A 24,033-nucleotide genomic window follows, 5' to 3' on the forward strand; every position below is an offset into this window, starting at 1 on the left:
TTGCTTTGATTGTTTCTATTTAGATCTTCCACATGACCTATGACCTGGCAAGTGCTGTTGTCCGCATTGTCAACTTAATTGGAATGATGCTATTGCTGTGCCACTGGGATGGTTGTCTACAGTTCCTTGTCCCTATGTTGCAAGAGTTTCCAGAGGATTGCTGGGTCTCTATCAACCATATGGTGGTAAGAGTTTAAACAAAAAGAAATGTTATAACTAGTTTTTACATTACAATATGTAGATTTTTGTAACAGGTTTTCATGTTACTGAACAGTACCTCTATGTCTATCGGTTCTCCTTTTTCAGGAATTGCAGAATTGACCTTATAACTCAATGCTGGCATTTGTGATGCTTACTAAGAACTAACATAATGTCACTATCACAAACATGACAAAACACTTAGTTAATTTAATTATGCATAAGTCTTGATCTAAATGGTAAAGCTTTGTGCAAGACCCGGATTCGCATCTGATAATGTTCAGTAAGCATGGTCAATAAAATATAATTAATATTGTACACTTGTTAATGTCTAATCATAGATTAGGACAAGGCCACCTGCCATACACCCAGAGAAACACTGATTGCATCATCGCAGATCTAGAGGATGTGACAAGGTTGATTCAGGGTCAGAGAGCAAAAATGTCTTCTACACTCACTTCAGTACCAAGTCATGAGATATTTTCTTATATTAAAAAACAAATGCCCTTACATGTTTAGGGACACTGGCCTAAATCATTTCAGTCAGAAAAATGGCTATAGATCCAATGTTAGCAAAAGGAAAAGCATAAATGTAGTAACTTCAGCAACAATTACACCACACTCACAGTGGGCATTGAGTTTCTTTTCAGGTAATGGTATTTGACAGCACAGCACAGCAAAATTGTTTGCTTTCCTCATTCTGCACACAAGCAGTCAAGGTTGTCAACCCCAGGACATGAACAATATTAGTGTAGTTAAAAGAAAGCAATCACCAGGTATTCATCTATCTGACTCCTTGTTTTCATCAACACTTCACTTTTTTCTTGTTAGATCTTAAGAGGTGGCTATAACTGCAATGGTTGATGCTGACAGAAGGTGCTTTCCCTCTGCTGTTAATCTGCAATGTGCCACTGCAGGCAGTCTGTACTGAAAAAGTGCGCTTCTTGTTGTGTGCACATAACTGATCTCTAAAATTACATTGTATGCTGTTTACAGTCTCTCCCCACAGGACTGACAGTTTTTAAAAAGGACTGAAAGCTCAAGAGTCAGGAACTTCAGTTGCCTCAATTAACTCTATTTGTTCTGGAAGTACTGTGGCACTTTAATTACACGACTGTGCTCAGCTGTGTCATCATACAAGCATTCAGAACTTTCCTAAGGTTGAATTCTATTTCCAGCTGCACAAGGAGGGCCTGCTGTACGTCTGTGGATCTTTCAAAAAGGAAAGCCCAAGAGAATGTACGTCCCTCAACAAATGAATTAAACCTCACCTAATTCAACCAAATCTTCTCATATCCATTTGCATTATCTATATTCATACACCACAGCATTACATCTACCTGTGACTTTACAACAGGAGAAAACAGAAAGGATGGAAGCACAATAGCACAGGTTCTCTTTTCCCCTAATATGTCAAGCTGTAATCTATTTTTATCTACACCAGATCAAAACATGTGTCCTCAGTAGCTATCTAGCCCTTCTTTGAGATTTGTTAAGCAATTGATTATCATAGCCATCTAACCTTTACAGTTTCTTTGTGCATTTGACAAAATGCTGCATGACATAACTGCGTGAATATACAGGCGGCTCCTCATAAGACCAATACAAATATATTAAGGCTGAGACTTAATGAAGTGTCATTGGGTCATTAACAGCTCAGATCACATGCTTCCATTTTTGTATTCTTTGCATTATTTCACTTACTTGCAAGCATGTCAACCAATCAGCAATCATATAGAGATCATGTGTCACTGTTGTGACAATGCAACATATCCAGTGCCTACAGTCTCTGGATTGAATGGGGTTTGCCAGAAATGAGCTTGTCATTGTCAACATATGCAATGTGATGTCTGCATAATACTAATGTATAACATTATGAGTCATAAAATGTCTTATCATCTTCTGCAAATTATGCATTTTAATATGTATGGAGACAGGGGCAGCAAAGGGACTTGCTGAGTGTGGTGCACCTCTTTCTGGAAGAATGTAATTTAAATGATGGTGGGAAGTGGGCAAATGAGAGTTAGTAAGAGGGTGGTTGATCCTCAAAACAAAACATTTTACAGGTAAAATAAGCATTTTATCTCAGTGTGATTCAGCTTTAAATTATTTCCATTCTGCTTTTGTAGAAAGATGTACATGTGATGGATTGCAGCTTTCTGCATATCTGAAAGTAAAAAGTGAGAAAAAATAACACTCCCATAGGCATGGGAAATTAAGTGCCAAGTGCACACACCTAACTTGTGTAAACATGTCTACTTTTCCATATGCACTTACATTTCTATTGTTGATTAATAGTCCCACTTTTAAGAAAAAAAAAATCATCAAGATGGGGGTACACCTGCTAATCTAGTGTAGTTTACAGACTGAAATGTCACATGTACTGTCAATCAAAATTATCAATAAGTATCATCTTCTGTCACTTTGCTTGTCCTTCCACTTTGGAAGTCGACAAATGTATGAAAAAGTAGAAAAATGTGGGAGACAAAAACGTTAACCTAGAGAAGGAACTGTGTAATAAGAGGAGTGGTGATCCTGAAGGGTAAAACTGCCTGCCTTTTAATTGATAATTTGCTTTTCTTGAGTGCTGCAAACACCGCCAACTACAATTCAAAGATGTGCCTGTGGCAATGCGCAATGCAGGAGTATAAACTGCTTTTGACGGGGTAGCCTATGCGTATAGCTATGGCTTATGTTTGATGCATAAGTGTAATTCAATCTTAAGACATTTGACAGTGCTGCCCAATTAAGGAGTTGTTAAGGAGTGTTGCTCTATGTTCAAGATAATGTTGGAAATGTTTTCACATTGTGTGTAAAAATTTGTAATTTGTGTAAAGGGATACTTCCAGTAACAGCAAAGTGTCACAGGAAACCTTTTGTCCTCATCTATACACTTCTCATTTAGCATGAAGTACAACTCCTTTCCACCAGAATGTTACATGAGGATCCACCCCAACAAAGTTTTTAGATCAGCCAGTTTCATGACTAGTGGGATTGTTTTTGAAGCCAGTGTGCAATGAGAAAAAATATCTTGGTTAGAACTCTTTTAATTTGGGCTTTTTCCCTTAAAACTGTGAGTGAATTTCTTCAAAACCAAAAACAACGTAAAGCAATTTGTGCATTTCCACACAAGACTAAGATATAATTAAAACTGCATAATGTCAAGTCACTTTTAAAGAAAAATAAATGCTAAAGGCATTTGTATCCATGTGTTTCGCTGTAGAACTCATTTTAAAGGAACGGCTAGGCTCCAACTGTATGAATTCCCTTCATAACTTCTGTTATGTCACATCTTCAATCATACCTCATACATTGCAGGCTAGTTACTCTCCTCTGGATTTTCATTTGTGCTGCTATGTCTCTTTTGTAATATGAATATCAAAACGTTTATTTAGCTTGATCAATAGCCTTTCTTGTGGTAATTTACCATAAGCATTTTTAAAACCAAGATAAATAATATAATATGCACCTTTCTGATTGTATTGCTTTGCTTCTTTGTATAATTCTAGCATATTAGTGAAACAATCTCCACCATCTAAATCCATGCTGACAGTTAAGTAATGCATCTGTTTCTTACATGAATTACTTAATCTTAACTTAATAAATGTTAACTTTAATTTACTCATGGCACAATATGCTTACATGATACCATAAGATATGTAATGTTACATTTGTACCATATATATTTTTTTTAAACATGTAAATATACACCTAACTCAGTGGTAGTAAACTGGCCCAGTTCCAAGGTCTTTGGCCTGCGATGAACTCTTACCCACTGCAGCTTACCCTACTTTGTACCTGACACTTTACAAGTCTGGCGGCCTGTGATCCCAATTAATGCAATTTCTGTGAGGCAGCTTTTTAGCAACCCTGACCCACATAGTTCCACCATTTTTAAGGCAGGGATTAAATTGTTTTGGTGCTATTTTTGCTTTGACAATCCCAAACATCACTCCATATTATCTACAGTATAGGATCTTTAAATTGAGACCTTTGGATTCCACTAGTCAAGTAACATAGCTATACACAGAGATTTAAACTGTCACATGGTGCTAGCCTTCAAATCGACCCTTCTTTTTGGCCACTTTCCCTACCTCTCCATCTTCTTCTTCTTTCGGCTGCTCCTGTTAGGGGTTGCCACAGCAGATTATCTCTTTCCATATCTTTCTGTCCTCTGCATCTTGTTCTGTTACACCCATCACCTGCATGTCCTCTCTCACCACATCCATAAACCTCCTCTTAGGCCTTCCTCTTTACCTCTTGCCTGGCAGTTCTATCTTTAACATCCTTCTCCCAATATACTCAGCATCTTTCCTCTGCACATGTCCAAACCAACACAGTCTCACCTCTCTGACTTTGTCTCTCAACTTACATACTCATTTCTAATGCTGTCCATCCTCATCACACCCAATGCAAATCTTAGCATCTTTATTTAACTCTGCCACCTCCAGCTCTTGTCTCGTGCTTTCTGGTCAGTGCCACCGTCTCCAACCCATATAACATAGCTGGTCTCATTACTGTCCTGTAGACCTTCCCTTTCACACTTGTGTACAGGTCACAAAATACTCCTGACACTCTTCTTCACCCTGCATGCCTGCCTCTCCACCACTTGCTCTAATAATCTTTATCTTCATTCATTCATTCCTTGTCCCTTCAGTCTTGACTCACTGACTGTCATACCCTAAACCGCTGAGTCACCACTACATCACATACACAGGAGGGTCTCTCATCTGCAGTAGCCGTAGCAATAGTTGCTAAGGAGTTTGGCAGCGCTGTTTTAAATTCCGAAGTCCCAGCTGAAAAGAGAAAAGGGAGGAGAGATGGCGGTGGAGATACTGAAAAACAAACATGAGCAACTGACGACTTGTATTAATTCATGCCATTCATTTAAAGCACATTTTCGTTTCTATGTTGGCCAAGGTTTAGCCGAGCTTAAAGAAACCGGCATGACTGTAGTGGTAAAAACAGCTTGCCATGGGATGGAGGCGAAGCATCTTGTTCGGTTAATTGAAATACAAGGCACAGCTGCTGATTTTTAATTAATAAGTTGGCCGTTTGCCACGTACCGGCTAATCAGGGGTTCAGCAGTCACATAAGTTAACCAACAATCTGACGGAAAATCTCGCCCTGTTGAAATGCCTTAACGGGGTATCATCCCGGCGGCGACGCTTTAGCGGACTGACTTCACATAACACAACATACCCGTGAAACCAGGTGCAGCTCGTCCAGGAACATTCGCGTACGTGCACATGCAGGAAGCGGGAAAAGTGCGCGTTCGCGTGACAACTTTCTTGTTGCTGGCAAGACGTGCTTGCCTCACTCCCGCGGAATCGACGCTGTGGAAGGCCAAAAGTAAATTACGACATGATGAACGGAATGGTAATGATGGAAGAGTGTCAACAATTGCTTTCCATTTTAAACGGCTGGTGGTTAGAATTATTCTCTTTCCCATCAATACCTGCAATGTTTCTGCCCAGCCGGATGCTCAAAATAACCTTGGCTCTCCCTCAGTTAGCGAACACCAGCTGCGATACCATGCCTTGTTAAAGACAGTCACATGCTGTGAACTCTCGCTTTTCCACCCTGCTTGCCTGCCTCTCCCCCTTCTCTCTCTCTCTCTCTCTCTCTCTCTCTGTCTGTTGTTCGCTCGCGCATTTACTCGGAAGCTTTTAAATATGCGCACCTGGAATCCGCTCCAGCTCTACATTCTAAAAAAGATTCAGTCTCGTGCCCTCGCACGTCTTGAAATGTGACATTTCCAGTTCAGTGGCCTGGCAAACACCACTTTGCCCCCCGTGAACCCACTTTCTGCTTGTGTCAGTCACTGAAGTTTAAATCGGTAGCATATTGTTCTAATTGCGTATTTGCTGATAAATTACGTATTTTTAAGTTTAGCGTTAACATTCTCAGACAAGTAAAATTTTATTTTACTGTTGCTGGGGACTGGAGCTTATCGCGGCAAATTTCCCACATCCATCAATTTTCTAAACCCATTTTTCCACAGTAAGATCACAGCAGCTGATGCCATCCCCAGCAGGCATTGGGCGTAAGGCAAGAACAATCTTTGGATGGAGTGCCAGCCCATTACAAGGTGACCATGCACAGATGTGCCAGTTTAGCATCTCCAAATCAGCTAAAGACGATGTCACATTATGTACCTTTTGTGTTGTGGGGCACGTCTGATTTGATCCTAGCCGGTCTAGTAGATGTCAGTCATTAGGCATGTCACATTAAACAACTGCTTTTAGGGAACGTGACGTTGACTGTCTCTTGCTGGCCAAGCTCATATAAAAGGCAACAACTGAAAATGGATGGAAAAGTCATCTAATATGATACACGTATTATGTGACTTTTTGTCGTGAGGCATGTCAGATTTGCCGATCGCAGTCGCTGAACCATGTCAAATCACGACTGAAAATCGCAGCTCATGTCACATTTACTGATTGAGTGCCCATCTTCCATTGCACTTGTGAGAGTCCAATTTTCTGATAGCCAAAAGCATTTTGCCTGACGGAGCAGCGCTTTAGAAAGGGTTAACAGCTGTGGCTAGTTCAGCAACAATCCATCGATTATCCAACCCGTTATATCCTAACTACAGGATCACGGGGGTCTGCTGGAGCCAATCTCAGCCACCACAGGGCTCAAGGCAGGAAATAAACCCCGGGCAGGGCACCAGCCCACCACAGGCAACAATCCCTGTCCTCTAATTTGTATAATTTGTTATGGTATGTAAAATACAAGATATTAGACGAGTTCCTCTTCTGTTTCAAAGGTTTAAAACACATGTGTTCCTTGTTCCCCGTTGCTGCATTCTATGCATTGTGCTTCCAGATGAAGGTTCATTGGTTCCTTTGGTTGCCAGCCCTCTTGCATACACAGCCCCACCTCTCTGACAAGAAAAATCATACCTGATGGATTTTATCCTAGCCAGTCTGAGATAAGTTGTTATCAGTCGTTGGGTATGTCACATTAGATGATTAGCTTCATGGGAGCACACCACCGTCTGCCTCCTTCGGGTGAAGATTATGTAAATGAAGGCTATGCTTGAAAATTGCTGGAATACTTGCCTAACCTGTATGTCTTTGGTATGTGGAGGAAGCCCACACAAACACAGGGAGAAGAGACAAATTCCACACAGGGAGCGTATTTGTGGCACAAACCTTGGTCTCCATACTGAAAGATGGCAGCACTACCACTATGTCTCACTCAAATCTACACAATTTGGCATTATTTTTAAGCAGTAGGCATGTACCAAAATACAGATATATTTTCTTCATACACTATATTGCTTGTCATAATATTCTTTTTTTTTTGTACAGTTCACCCACTTTCATACAAGCACTCCAATCCAGGTTGTCCCCTTTTTTTAGTGTGAAAGTACCAATGCTTGCAGAAAGAGGGTTAACATGAATGTGCCACTATGTGAGTGTGCAGCACAAATGCAGCAGTATGGGACAATGTTAAGATCACCTGACTGGAAAAGTGGCATGTTGTGAATGTTGAACTAAAATCAACAACCACATTTTTCAGTTTAAAATGAGTTTTCATTTCTAGTGACTCAATTACTGGCAGCAGGTCACTGAAATGTCTATTAGAAATGTGTTGGCAGCAATAGGTGAATGTTCATATTGTTAATTTTCTAATTAAATGTGTTATGCACACATTCTTACAGCTTAGGCATCAATATGTTCTTATCTATAAACTGGAGTGAACTCACTTTTGAAAACAAGTGCTGGGAAATTTTAGAACTACAAGTGTGAGTATCTGGATTTAAAAAAGAACAAATTGAGTCTGGTTTGAATACTATAGTGAAATTAGCTGAAGTGTCAATTAAAGTGTGTGTGACTGCTTGCTTGTCTCCTTTTACTACATTTACTGGAGCAGTGATCCTAATATGCCGTTACCCTCTAACTTCAGAGGAGAAGGAACACTAACGCACCTAGTGATGGTATACCCTGTGAAGTGTACCATATAAAATAAAGATTTATCAATTGTAATGTATTTTTCTCAGTAACCCAGCAACACTAACTTTACATGCAACAGGTTACTGAAACTGAACTGTGTTTCCACAATTAATAGTCCAGTTTCAGTACGTAAGAATAAGTGATCTGACTTGCTGAGCTAACACAGATTTTGTTTAAGGGAGGTTACTGTTGCTGTTCTTCACTGCAAAGATGGTGGCATCACTGCACATTTTGTATAATTACCAGGGTTTTAATGTAAATCTGGGCAGAATCATCTGCTGGATGCTTTCATTTCTTAACTTGTTTTATTATTGGCTTCTGCTCTCACACAAAACAAAAAACACAATTATATACTTTCATTTTTCAATAATTGAGGAATAACAAGCTGAGTGACTTACTTAGGGTCACACAGCGAGACAAATAGTTCTGACTGAAATTTGTAGGTTGCTGGTTACATATTTTAACATCTAGTGGCAAATGTTTTAATCTGAATCGTCCACCTCATTTTATGTGCTTTATCATTGGGAAACTAAGCAAACATAGTCAAGAAAAGAGTTGAGGGACCAACCAATGATCCCTCTATATTGTGAGGTTGAGGTTATGCAGCAGTGTGAAAAAAGAGTGTCTTTGCAGATGCAAGTCCATATAGCAAACTATCTCCATGAGGGCAAGTGAAGGGTTTGGTGTTTTCAGGGCAGGAAGGGGTTGGTCTGAAAGGCAGAACAACAAGTGACCTCATAAGTCGGCAACATTCTGAGCTTCTAGTTTGTGGATGAAAAAGGACAAGATGCGAATACCACCAACCCCTCTCAACTCAGGGTGGAATTATCAGCTCTAAGCTCTTTGAATGCCCCCTACTCACACGCATGTGACACCATATAATAGGAGAATCAGCTAATTTACCTTTTTCTGATATGTTTTCAAATATTTAAAACTGGACTGTAATTCTAACTTAGTCCATGTACAGCCATGCCAGCTGCAAGGTTTCTTTGCAATCACCCTCTTAATAAGAGGCTAATTTTCAAATGTAATTAGACTTGATTGATAGTCTGACTTCTTGCCTTCCTGCACTGGATCTACGAATATCTCCTGGGGAATCAATAAATTATCCAGCAAAGTAATTATCCACTTGGTCCACATAAGTGCATTTACTTCAAACAGATGTAATAGTTTTTGCTATTATTCCTTTTCTAAACTAAGAATAAGCTGCACATTGAGTAGACTGAGATGTTAAATACTGCTAATCAGTATGCCACTTTATTGTTATTGAACTCATGTGTTTTGAAAGTATTTAACAAAAAGTCAACCACTCTTATTTAAAAGTTCTATGAATTCAAATTCTTTAGTAGAATATTCAAACAGAGTTCATTCAGAAGTTCCATTCTGAACAAAGAAACTGAGGAAGGATAATTACATCATAAGTTTGATAAGATACAAAGAATAATTACTTATTAGGAGACTGGTATCAATTGAAACATGTACACATGGTTGCATAGCTAAACATCCATACTGTAATTTGTACATTTCTCACAATTCCCAAATGACAAGCCAAGAGCCAATAAAATCTGGCCAATCCGAATTTGTTCTGTTTGTTCTCTTTCAGAATGACACTTGGGGTACCCAGTACTCATATGCCCTTTTTAAAGCAATGAGTCACATGCTATGCATCGGTTATGGTGCTCAGGCTCCAGAGGGCATGACAGATGTGTGGCTTACCATGTTGAGCATGATAGTGGGTGCAACTTGTTATGCCATGTTCATAGGGCATGCCACTGCACTCATCCAGTCTTTGGATTCATCACGACGACAGTACCAGGAGAAGGTAAGTAGAACAACAAATACTATAAGAAATGAAAGGGGGCCCTACATTATAAAATGCAATACTTTTTTTAAAATAAACTTCAAATGGGGCTTAGACATCATAATATTCAAACAGCCAAAACACCATTTCAGTTTTTATTATTATGAAATCTGTGAATTACCTTGAGCATCTTTCCTAAGCTACTTCTGTTTTCGCATGATTTCTTTTTTCTTGGCCACATTCATCACCCAGACCTGATGTGAATCTTATCCATGCAATGAACAGATATTATGATACAGTATAATATATTATGTGGTAGCATTCATGAATATGCTTAAGTATTCAACAGAATTTTACAAGTTCAGTCTCAGAATTAGATGATAAACACATCACTGTATGCCAATGTTCAAAAATTAAAGTTGGAAAACCCATGAACTAAATAATCAGCTAGACCCATCACCTTCATATTCATGGACATTGATCATTATACAGTATATTTTGATCTTTATTGTTTCCTTGTTTAAATTTGCTGTCGAGTCACAGTATTTTTCAGAATCTTAGAAGATCGTATGTACGGTATATTTATGTGTGACACTATTTAAGTGCTCCTATAGCATTAATATGTTAATCTGAATTCTATGCATTCTGGAATATGTAACAATGTATTCCTTCATTGCTGAACAAAAAGTACAGGACATAATCAGTCCTATGCTAGAATAGAGAAATTTTAAATAAAACAATATCTTTAGGCCTTTCTTAGAAGAGTTATGGTACTTTATATACGTAAATGCAGAAATCCTTATTATTATTCATTTGTTCATGGATATGACTGCTGCAACCCACAAAATGGCTAAATTTGCCTTTTAACATAGTTGTGGCTGGAAAATGATCATAATCTTAAAATAATTTGTTCTTGCTGCTTTTGTACTAGAATATTTCCTTAATTGGCTAGTTTGGCCTATGGGCAATAACTTGACCACCTCTGAATTACATAGTCACAACAGTTAAAAAATAAACTATATTTCAGCATAAAATGGTGTAATGGATGGACTGGCTTTCCAGCTGAGATGGACTCTGGTCCCCTTACTTAGTCCAGAGGCCAACATAATGGATGGTCTGGAAAAGAGGCATGGCATTTCCTGTCCAAGCAAGGAGGTTGGCGTGGAGGGCCAGTGTGGCAGAACATGTAGTGGGTCTATCCCAGCAGGAATGGATGGGAGTCCCTTACCCAGTCAGGATGCCAGCTGAATGAATTAAGGAAGTGTCCCGACTGGGATTAGCATTTTCTTTCCTGGGAGGTCAGTAGAAATGTAGGACATTGGGAGACTGCCAGCACATGCTTATAGAATCCCCAAGTACACAGGATCATATCATCCCTTTTGGCAAGCCTCTATTTGGACACCTGCAGAGCAGCACATGAGTTGTGGTTACATGGGGCTGCCATGTTGGGAACTGTGTGTGTCACCAGAGGACCTACTGGGAGTTGAATCCCATGTCCCAGGGGGGATTCCACCTGTTATGGAAGTGTCTAGAGATGGTAAGAAAACTAAAGTCTGGCCATGTTTGTTCAAAAATAAAACATTTTTCTGGTATATAAGCATGTAAAGAGCTAAGTCACAGAGGTCTAGGATAGTCTGAGGAGGATAGGAAAAGAATGGAAAAAAGCACTGACAATGAAGAATAGATATCTTACTAAAAAAGAAAAACAAGGAACACTGTCTCATCATGTGCAATGATGATCCCTAAGGGAAAAGAAGTGAGTGATACAAGAATTGAGGTAGAAGGTAATGTATGGCAATCCACAAAAATCATAAAATTATTTAAGCTGCTATTTTCATTTGTTCTTTTCAGAGTTGAAGGACAGTTGTGCCTATCAAAGCTTGTAACAAAAGCCAGGAAAGATATATGATTGGTTTTTAAATATGGTCCCATAGAGTCGTTTAAAAAATGCTTAATAATGCATTGAGAAGCACTATCAATCTATCTTCAGATTGCTTTTTCCTTTTGTACTTAGGCACTGTCAACCATACTGAACTATTTCCATTAAAAGATGATGATTAGAATGATAAATCACCTCAGACAGATTCATAGTCCATTTTTATTTTGACACCATCAAACCTAGCAATTTCAAGAACTTGTTCTTAACAAACTTATAAAATTCTGTCAAATGCTTACTTAAGGTGACATTTTATGCCACTTTAAATTTTAATTGTAATTTTTTTTAGTGATATTGATAAATTCTAGCTATGTTATATGTGTTGGCTGAAGTGCTGCTTTTTTCCCACAGTATAAACAGGTAGAGCAGTACATGTCTTTTCATAAGCTGCCGGCAGATATGCGTCAAAGAATCCATGAGTATTATGAACACCGATACCAAGGAAAAATGTTTGATGAGGAAAACATCTTGGGAGAGCTGAGTGAGCCTCTGAAGGAGGTAAGAGCTGGTACTGAACAACAAATGTTATTGACCTGCATTAAGCATTTCTCCTGCTGTGACTGTGCATTCACTCATTATCTGCCGCATTCTCTTCCATATGCATGATTTCTCTTGTTTACTAAAAGGGCTCTCTCCATTTAATGAGTTCTTTTCTTGGTTGAATGTGAACATGCCTGAAAAGCAGTATATTTCCATGTCACACATTTAAATTAGCAAAAAAATTCCCATGGCCAAGTTGAATGATCATCGTCAGCTGCTACATGGGGGGAATGCTTCCTATAATCAACAGTTTTCTTTGAACTTTATTTCAAATAAAGTGAACTTTATATTAAATTGGACTTTTGCTTTTGCTGAGACAAGAATCTAATTTTAATTTTTGTTTTAAGTTCTGTCAGTTGTGAGAAAAGCTTTGCAAGTAATTGTGTTCTGTGTCATCTCTCTGTGTGCAACTAGTAAGTGAGTTCATAAAGCTCATTATCGAGCTCAGCATCACTAGCTACTTGTCAGTTTCTTATTTATTTCTCCTTATTTCATTCTTTCAGATTGTTCTGCCTTTTACAAAGAGCCCCTGGTCACACAATGAATAGTGCTCTATTGCTGATTTCTTTATCAGATCAGATGTATGTCATGTCATACTGTACTACGTGACCCATAAAGCTTGTCTTACTACTTAATACAGTGGTTTTCTAATAATATTTGTTCAGAATAGTTCAACAAGTCATGATATGTGATGCCTTGTCATTCCAAAATAGAAACTACCAGAGAACAAAAACATGTCCAAGACACACAGATATCTAGCTAGGTGTTTAAACTTATTTTCTGAGTACATATACTAAAATATTTCTATTAAAGTATGTTAAATGTAAATCATTTTATACTGAAGAGTGATTGTGGCACTATATACAGTTTAAATAAAGCTATGATACATACTGAAAACAGTAAGTACAGTGCTGTTACCTGACTGTAAGAAAAGATTCATAAATGTCCTAACATGTATACAAAGTCTCCTTTTGTACTACTGATAAGAATAAGAAAAGTACATTCATTAAGGTGCATTATCAATCATTTGCAGATTTAACTACAGTATGTGTTATACACAATTCATAAGTTTCCTCTAACTTCTTGAATGCTTATAAAGTACTGTATTTTGAGCCAAGACATAGCATAAAATTCTCCAACTTGTTTTATCGATACATTTTCTACTTAACAATCATGTGAGTAGCAATTGCATGCCCTTGCAGCTCTTATGCACAATAATCCTCTAACATGGTTGCAATTACAGTAATGTGAACATTTTACTGAGGAAATTATTTAAACCTTCAGTAGAACATTCAATTCCGATTACTGGTAAATGTCAGCATATATGACATGTGTGATTTGGCATACATGAGTACTAAGCACAAAATGTTGAACTCCTTTACAAATTTATCATAGTTAAAAACAAAACACCTAACATTAAACAAAATAATAATTAATGACAACAATGGCTCTAAAGATGTTTCATTTAGGCCAGACATTCAATTTCACTGCATTCTGTACATATAACAATACTACTATTATTACTGTATAATTCTATATATTTATAAACAGTGCAAAAACGTATCACTTCAAAGTTAACAGACAACTAAAAAGACAGTTACCAACTAGTTAAGTAAAATTTAACAAAGTTATAAATTAATTTAAATAGATTACCAATAAAACACTAGACGTAAAAATAAATTCTGTCATCCATTTTCATAAATGTGGAGGAGGTGGGCTTGACAGAAAAGAAAAAGAAAAATGACTCTTCTTAGAAGAAATGGTATGCAAGTGCAAATATTATGAGAGATTCAGGTAGGTGCATTACTGCTGAGCCATGCCATTTTAATAATATTATGTTTCATATGTGAAGGTTTCATTTTTTTGTTAGATACAAATGATGAATTGCATACTATGCAGTATATCCAAGATCACAAAGTGTCCTTCTGAGTACCCCGTATTCAATTTTTCATATAAAAATTGTATCAATTGTACTTCAGCAAATTAGTTAATACAGGTTTTTTTGAGTGCTACTGCATGATACCATAGCTTATAAAATAGGACTGTCTATACTCATTAATATTTTGACGATAATGATGAAGCCCTGGAAAATTACCAAAATGCCTGAAAACAAAAACAATAAATGCAAGGAAATTAAAAGTCTATTTGAAATGCGAATGACACAAAATTAAGTAAAAAATACTGCTTGCACCCTTCTCAAATAGGATAACCCCCAGGAGTATTATATCAGCACCATTCTTACAGGCACTAGTCCCAAATTCTCCTAATCCTCAATTTTAAGCATAAAATGAAATTATTCAATTAACTAATCAAGCTGGTTACATCAGTATATTAAATGTACACTATATACATATTTTTCATGCAACATTATTTTGGAATAATTCTGCATAATGAATCAGAAGGCCTGCTGGTTATTTAAAAAGGATATTACATATACTAAAGCAAAGCTTGCATTTTCGTTGTATTTTTCAATATTTAATTTGCAAATGGTTTTAACATCTTGTGGGCTATTTAGATAAAGCTAAAATTTCACTTATTATTACTGTATAATGTATGATTACAATAGTTACCCTTTGTAGTCTAAGTGAAGATCCTGTTACTGTAAATTCAGACTTAATTTACCAAAGATGTACCTTGGTAATTATTATGAGTATGTACATACTGTATATTTTGTATATTTAATAGCCTCTTTATCCAAGGTACCTTTAAAAGGGAGCAATAATTGCACTACAGAAGGTGCCTTGCATTAGATCAGATTGTACATTAGCTGTCAAACACATTGATGGTTGAAACACAAGAGGAAAGATAAAGTTAAAATATGTGACTATGATAAGCTAAACTGTGTACTTGAGTTTTCACCTGCTGTGTAACACATAAACATAAGACAGACTAGACATTCTGCAAAGAAAAACACAATAATGTAGTTTTTTTAGCTTAATTGTTTAACATTAAACTACATTTAATGGCTTTATATTTTAATATTTTATATATTTTATATTTAAGACAATTTTGTTTTTAAAGATATTTTTACAAAAACTACAAAAAAATTAGCATGCAGCAATATTATCTACCTTTCAAGTATATTTTGAATCAAGCATTCCAGACCTGGTATATAAATAGGTAGCACTGATGCAGCGACCCTCAATCACCTAATTGCAAAGCTCAATCAGTATAAAATCTCAGAGAAAGCTCTCTACCAGCACTCTTGGAATTATTCAAATCATAATCAGAATAAGCCTGTGTTCAAATTATCTATGAAACTGCTTCTAATTTGTGACCTTTATTCAAATGCAGGTAACAGCATTACTTACTTTTCTATCTCTGTAATGTAAATGCAGTTATGAGTAAGACTAATGCGAAGGAGCGAGTATATGGAACATATACATGCAAGTTAAGTTAAATGTTATTAAACGATTCACTCGTCTTCATTATAGCTTGCTAGTTTTTTTTTTTTTTTGCCTTGTGCAGCGAGAAGTGAAGGACACAGCATTTTGAGCAGATTGCAAGTGGGAGGAGGAGCTGGTGAGAAATCCATCAAAGGAGAAGATGACAGAGTGAGAAAACAGTGTAGGGTGACAGGAGATTCAGAAATGAAGCGGTAAAGGCAAGACAGCTTTGAACCGGAAGCAAACTTTTAGTAAAGTGAGATTGTGTGGTATCTGTTTGAAGGTGTTATTAGTCATCAGCAAACTTTACATCCAAGTATTTTCCTTACATCATTGAGGTATTAGCAGTCAACACCACAGATTGCAGATTTGGGTTTATTCTGGGAAATTCTTGTCTAAATTTTATGGGTCAATTGGCCTTTACTTACTACTTGAAAGTTCTTTTAAAGTTTCATGCACTGCCATACTTAATCTTCATGTTCTGTTTCACAGGAAATTGTCAATTTTAATTGCCGGAACCTCGTTGCCAACATGCCACTTTTTGCCAATGCTGATCCCAACTTTGTGACAGCCATGCTTACAAAACTACGATTTGAGGTCTTTCAGCCTGGTGACTACATTATCCGAGAGGGTACTGTGGGTAAGAAGATGTACTTTATCCAGCATGGTGTGGTTAGCATCCTTACAAGAGGCAACAAGGAGACTAAACTCTCTGATGGATCATACTTTGGAGGTGAGCATTTCCATGAGGTTTTACCAAGTCTCCTTTTCTCCATTTATTGTGACACTGTGAACAATGTTGATTTAGTTATCAACCTTCATCTTCATTTCTGGTGTACTAATGCAACATGCAGCTTAAATATAAATGTGACATAAAATAAGGAAACATAAAAATAGAATCGTAAACAAAAAACTGTTTCCCTTTTTGGTTTTGTATTAAAAAGAAATACATTGTATATTCCATGAAATATAGTGATTTCCATATACTGTATGTAATATATATAAAAAAATTGGACACAGTTAATTCCTATAAACATATAACATACTGAATCAATTAAATACTCTAAAATAGTTGTGTATATACAGCCAAAACTAATAAAGTGGCTTTTCATCTCACAGACAAGTACACTCTTTTTTATTTGTTGCTATCACTTGTTGCTACATATATACTTCCTTTATTACATGTTAGATCATATAGTGCTGATTGTATAATGTTAAGTCCTGCTTCTTGACCATGCTTAGATGGTGTATTTTAACTTCACATATGTATTGATCTTCTTCTTCTTCTTCTTTTGGCTGCTCCAGTTAGGGTTTGCCACAGCGGATAATCTTTTTCCATATCTTCCTGTCTTCTGCATCTTTGCACAATTACACCTATCACTTACATGTCCTCTCTCACCACATCTATAAACCTTCTCATAGGCCTTCTTCTTTTCCTCTTGCCTGGCAGCTCTATCCTTAGCATCCTTCTCCGAATATACCCTGCATTTCTCCTCTGCACATGTCCAAACGAACACAATCTGACCTCTCTGACTTTGTCGCCAAATCGTCCAACCTGAACTGACCCTCTAATGTATTAATTTCTAATCCTGTCCTTCCTTGTCACACCCAATGAAAATCTTAACATCTTTAACTCTACCACCTCCAGCTCTGTCAGTGCCACCGTCTCCAACCCATATAACATAGCTGGTCTCACTACTGTCCTGTAGACCTTCCCTTTCACTCTTGCTGATACTGTCTGTCACAAATTACTTTTGACACTCTTCATCACCCATTCCACCCTGTCTTTCACCTCTCTTCCACAATCCCCGTTACTCTATACTGTTGATCCCAAGTATTTCAACTCATCCATTTTCATCAGCTCTACTCCCTGCATCCTCACCATTCCACTGACCTCCATATCATTTATACACATATATTCTGTCTTGTTCCTACTGACCTTCATTCCACCTCTCCAGGGTCTCCTCAACCTGCTCCCTACTATCGCTACAGATAATGATGTCATCAGGAAACAACATAGTCCACAGGGACTCCTGTCTAATCTTGTCTGTCAACCTGTCCATCAACATTGCAAATAAGAAAGGGCTCAGAGCTGATCCCTGATGTAATCCCACCTGCACAATGAATGCATCTGCCGCTCCTACCACGGGCCTCACCACTGTCACACTTTCTTTCGTACAAGAAAGCAACTCCCGACTTCCTCATACAATACCACAACTCTTCTCGAGACACTCTGTCATATGCTTTCTCAAAGTCCACAAAGACTCAATGCAACTCCTTCTGGCCTTCACTATACTTCTTGATCAACATCCTCAGAGCAAATATTGCATCTGTGGTGCTCTTTCTTGGCAATGAAACCATATTACTGTTCACTAATCATCACCTCACTTCTTAACCGAGCTTCCACTATTTCCCATAACTTCATGCTGTGGCTCATCAATTTTATCCCCCTATAGTTATTGGTATTCTCCTAATTTAACCCTGTAAAATTATTTTAATGTAGTTATAATGAAACATCTTACGCTTAGTTATGGTACATCATCAGTATTGCACCAAAGGGATAATAATATATTTCAGCATTATACACCCTTCTCCTGGAAACCCAGTTTGATCAAGCCCCAACTTTTACCTTAGCATCAGATGGCAACAGATTAACTCTCTTGATCCAAAACTATGTGGAGGTTCTCACAACGGCAACTATGTTGTTACTAATGACTTTCCACTTCCTCTCTCCTGTGATATCCTGTGATATCCTCTTAAAGTGACTGCACAAGGCCTATGTACCATATATCCATTAGCTGTGATATGTCAGTCATTAACCAGACTGTCATACCTACAGTATCTGTCTTCCTTTTAAAGGCCTCCTACATGCATCGTAAGTTCTAGCATAACAGTGACTCTTGACAGTTGTGCCAAGATCAAGATATCTGGTTTTAGAGTGGCTTCTATAACATCCTGGGGAAATCTGAACTGTCAGCCGAAGTCCACCATCACCTGCCAGTCCTAAGCACAGTTTATTAGCCCCATGGCTGTTGCTGTTATTGTTTGGCTTCTCCCCAGCTCTCATAAAGGCTATGGAAGACTTCATGGGTTTAGACCTGTTAAAAATCACATTGCAGGTCGCCTCTGTAACAGTCCTAAGAACCTAATCTTGCTGTCAACAATATCACCCTTCACAAACAGCTTTTGTACATTTCCTCAAGATGTGTTCTAGGGATGTGTTTCTGTCATAAGGCACATACTAGAATTTCTAGCAAGCTCCAGCTATGCAGATTTGATGGAATGGGAAGGACATCATAAACCACTTGGATCAAGATCCTAATTGGTTCACCAAAGGCCAATCCATGTGAATCTTTCTCTCCATAGCTTGTTCCCACCTAGCACAAATGTCTTGTTGTCACATTCTTATTGCCCTGTAGGATCTTTCCTGTTCAGTAATCACCCTTAGCTTTTTCAGAGCCATGCCACAGAGTGGGATCACAAATTTTCCAGTACAACTCTTTCTCTATTCACCACCCCTACCACCAGTCTTTGGCACAATTGTGGCTTGGCCAGCTCAACTACTTTCCACTTTTAGACAGTCTTAACCACTTTAGGGTCAGTTGACTCTTTACCTTGCAGTACTTCTCTTGCATACAGCACTTTGAACTCCATGATGGACTTCAAAGGGAAACATAATAATTATTTCCTTAGAGGCTCACACTGCTGAAGTTCCTTAGCAGCCTTAGCCATCTTCTCACATATCAGGCAACTCTACTCTCATAATTGAGCAGTGGCCACAGAATTTGTGACCGTATTCCATGTTGGTAAACCCATTCTTTAAATTTAAATAAAAAAATCCCTGGGTAACCAGTGTTGCTGACACTTCTCTACCATCATTTATCTCTTTACAGGCATTCTAAAAATTAACAGTAGCCTTTCTTGCTTGAATTATTACCCAAGCCTTTTACAGGATTCTCTATGACAGAAGGAATTTACTTGCTTGATATGTAAAATGTGAAGTTATCCAGGATTCTGCCCTTCTTCAGCAGTTGGTTGGCTTGAACTGCATCCTTCCACCTTCCATCACCTTCAGGCAGTGACTCAGTAATCACTGTCATATCATCCATTTAAGTATGAATTGTGGGTAGATGTATCTGGACTTGAATCTTAGACTTCTCCATTTTAGTTTTGCAGATTCTACCAGCATCTTTATTGTGATTATAAATATATATCTATGGTAGTATTGAATAATTTTATAGTGAAATTATAATAACTTAGGTAATCAGTGCAGATAAATAAATCTGTGCATTAATAAGGAATTTACTAATACATTTAATTTATACTTCTCTTTTTGTACCTTATGCTAATCTCTTAAATGTCTCAGCTTTCATAACTGACTGATAAATTACTTTAAAAACACTCATGCAAAGCACTTGACAGTTTAAGTATAAAAATATTAGAATAAACAAATATTAATCTTGTAAAAAGGAGGTTCCTTATTAAAAGCAAAGTATGCAGGTCAATATTGTCATGTGACTCTTCCCAGATTGTTTTTGTCAGATGTTCATCTTTTACTGTAATATAAGCTTAAAAGATGGCAAAAATAAACAGCATTCCCATACCTACTAAATCCAGATGTGGAGGACCAGAGCCTACCCCGTCAGAGTCAAATGTAAGGCACAGGTTAACCTTGAATATGTCCATCTTAGAGCTAAAAAATTATAGCCATTAATGAATTGGTTATATGCCACAAATTCACTGTACTAAATTACATAAGGAAAAATCTTATTGGTATATTTAACTGAAACAAATTCTGGGGAACAAATCTTCATTGACATTTTGTAGTAAAACTAAATCAACATTTTTTTTTTACTTTGTGTCATACCTCATCAGGCTCTACATATTTCCAAATGCACCAGACTTAATTACATCATACTAATTTCAAAGAAGAGAAATATTAATAAAAATGCAGTAGGATCAAATGGTAAAAGATGAAGAACAATATCATAAAACCTATGTAAGCAAAAAAATATAATACATGGGACCAGCAGTCTACATTTTCAGGCTATCTTAACTAAAAAATATAAATGATGCAGCATCAATAATTGATATAATGGTCAATGAATGGCTTACATTCTGGTTTACAAAGGTGCCCAGAAAATAATTTAGTCTCTCCAAGTTTTTAGACATGTTAAAATTCTCATCAAAATTATGGTTTAAAAATGTGAGTGTTTTTCAAAGTAATGACGCAAAGCATTAAGTGATGGAAGAAAAGTAAATCCTCCTTGAGAGGTAAATCTTCTTATTCATGTATTATGATGTTTTGTTTGCTTAATTACAAGCTAGAAGTCCTCCATATTCTAAGACAATATTTCTGAAAACAAGAAGGAAAAAAAATATTCAAATTTTAAAAAAATAATTTTAAAAACCTAATTTTTTTTTTGGTTAAAGCATTATAAACTTTTAAAAAGGCTGCTGGAAAATTTGTTCTTTAATTGACAAACGGATAATAATCAAATGGTCATTGAACAAACAGAACAAAATGAAAACTAATATTTCAGCAAAAAAGTGCAACAAAAAGAGACTGTTATACTAAAAAATAATAAGTGCTTATTTTGCCCTAAACTGATTTTTCTGCCTTTGATAGAAATCTGCTTGCTAACACGTGGCAGACGTACAGCCAGTGTTCGTGCTGATACCTATTGTCGACTGTACTCCTTGTCTGTTGACAACTTCAATGAGGTGCTGGAGGAATATCCCATGATGAGAAGAGCTTTTGAAACAGTTGCAATGGACCGCCTTGATCGTATTGGTAAGCCAGGGGTCATAACAATAATGTGGTATAAAATAAACTAAAAATTGTATGTAAAGATATACAGTAACTTTGTTACTAAGTTCAGTCTTATTACATTAATTTAACATCAAATTTAGCAAATAGAACAACTAAAACAGTAAAGCATCATATTACATTTGATAAATTTAGAACTGAGCAACCACTTTGCATTTCATGTTATTGTCCTTTTATAAGTAAACAGTTTGCTGATACTGATTAAATAGCTGTTATGATCATTAGCTTTTGGAAGGTGCACACTGTATTGCATTTTGTGCAATAATATTTTGTCTTTTTGCTTTTTGTTTCATTTTTGTTGTTATTCTGGCAATGCTATTTTGGGTTCTCTTTGTCATCATCATGTTGTGGTGGTTTTGCATGTCCGCAGGCATATTGTATATGGTCACCGTAGTCATTTGACACCATGTAATGAATTGTGTGTCCTGTCTTTATAAACTAGCATGACCATAGCGTCCAAAATTTCAGAATTATAACTCAAACCATTCACGATTAGCCAGCTTTAAAATACTTTCCAGGGAGTTAGCATTCCTGCATGTTATCGCGACTATGATTTTTTGGTATTTATTTTGGGCTTAGGTATGTGGCGATTTTTGACATTTGACTATTGAGCATTTGTGTTCTCTTCAATCTTCCTTCCCCTTGTAGCCTGCCAGTTTCCAGCTCTGGCATTACACTGGTCACTCATATCACAGAAAATCTAAAATATGCTGTAATCAAAAAGTCAATTATATTGTTAAAATTCAATTTAGCAAGAGACTTTGTAAGAACGTAGGTTAATAGTTTTCTAAGAGAACAATACTTTTGAATGAAGCTTTATTTATTTAATTTTATGTGAATCATAATTACATAAAGGGAATTAGGAAGATCTGATTGGATTCAGCAACTCAGATATTGGTTTGCCAATAATACTCTGTCACCTAGAATCCTATTGTCCAAGTTGTGACAGCATCTCCTACTCAAGTCAGATTATAGTCTTGTTTGTTTGTGTGTTATGCTTTTCCTCATAGCAGTAGTGGCACTAGGGTTTGATAACAAAGTTCCTGAAAAAATAGGCTTCTATGATGACTAATGCTGAACAAACAGCAAACAACATAAAAACATCCATGAAAAAATATTTTTACTCATGTTGCATAATCCATATATCAGATATCCAACTGTATGCTCACATTGTCCCAATATTTTGGCTAAAGTAGTGTTAAATGAACCACTTATAGAAAATCCTCTCATGAATAACTAGGGAGTGCGCTCTAACAAGAATACTTTTTGAATTTAAAAGCAGTGGTTCATTTTACAGTATTTTATTATTAAAATTGTGAGGATATGACTAAATATCTGACATATGGATTACCTAACTCAGGTAAATTGACACTTTTTTCATGGATGTTTTAACGTTGTTTGCTGTTTGTTCAGTTTCCTCATATGAGGAACTTAGTTTTCTCTGTTCTATGTAACATTACATCAGAACAAAAATCTTTCTCCACCTTTACTACAAACAATGTGAGTTAAGTAACAGAAAAATAAAACATGATTTTAGAGTGCAGTATTCCTTTAAGTTATTCATGAAATAAAAAACATCATTAATCCTGATTTAACAGTACCACACTCAATACAGATTAGGGAAAATCTGGATTAACTGGAAGATATCCTTAGCATACCAAATTTTCAGTTTTCAATTGCTTTACTATTTTTTCCCCATTAGAAACAGTTTGTTTTGCCATGCTTAATTCAAGAGCAAGGTGTTATTGACTAGTTTATTTCCATGAATGCATAATTTACCCCCTCTCCATCACTGATCATGTGCTAGCAGTACACCACCTTGTTCACTTTTCTCTAATGATAGATAAATACTTTATTGATTCCAAAGGAAATTTATGTACCAGTAGCCAAGCATTATGCCAAGTTATCTACCAACATTTAAGTACACACTATACAAATAACATTAAATAAGTACAGGTTATCTACCAACATTTAAGTACACACTATACAAATAACATTAAGTAAGTACAGGCGATCAAATGCAATCACAGTACACTGGAGTTGGAATCTTACTGTCCGAAACAGGTAATGTAGATGGTACATAGAATACTGCCAGTACTAATACCAAAGTGGCAAATAGTATTAAAGTAACATAATACAGTATTAAAGTAAAATACTGATATGGTAACAAGTTTAAAGTGACACCTTATGAAAAAAGGTATATGGTAGTGACCAAGTAGTGAGATATCTGATGTAGTGCATAGCTAATATAAGCTTATGAGGTAGTCCACCCAAGAGCAAAGAAGGAGCGTCAGGCCCAGAACTCAACCACCTCCCACTCCTAATGGGAAGAGTTAAAGAGTCTGATGGCTCTGAGGACAAAAGATCTTTTGTGTCTA

The 24,033-nt window shown here is 36.8% G+C and overlaps 1 protein-coding gene across 1 annotated transcript in view; it reads left to right on the top strand.

Moving 5' to 3' along the window:
• Positions 1-24,033, top strand: part of hcn3 (hyperpolarization activated cyclic nucleotide-gated potassium channel 3) — an 89,951-nt gene that overhangs the window by 59,933 nt on the left and 5,985 nt on the right. Inside the window, exons 3-7 of the mRNA XM_039767193.1 lie at positions 24-185; positions 9,766-9,984; positions 12,251-12,397; positions 16,318-16,558; positions 21,455-21,619. Coding sequence (XP_039623127.1) covers positions 24-185; positions 9,766-9,984; positions 12,251-12,397; positions 16,318-16,558; positions 21,455-21,619 — 934 coding nt within the window. The remainder of the gene's footprint in view (positions 1-23; positions 186-9,765; positions 9,985-12,250; positions 12,398-16,317; positions 16,559-21,454; positions 21,620-24,033) is intronic.

Source organism: Polypterus senegalus, chromosome 1, assembly GCF_016835505.1.
Source record: "Polypterus senegalus isolate Bchr_013 chromosome 1, ASM1683550v1, whole genome shotgun sequence".
Lineage (NCBI taxonomy): Eukaryota > Metazoa > Chordata > Cladistia > Polypteriformes > Polypteridae > Polypterus > Polypterus senegalus.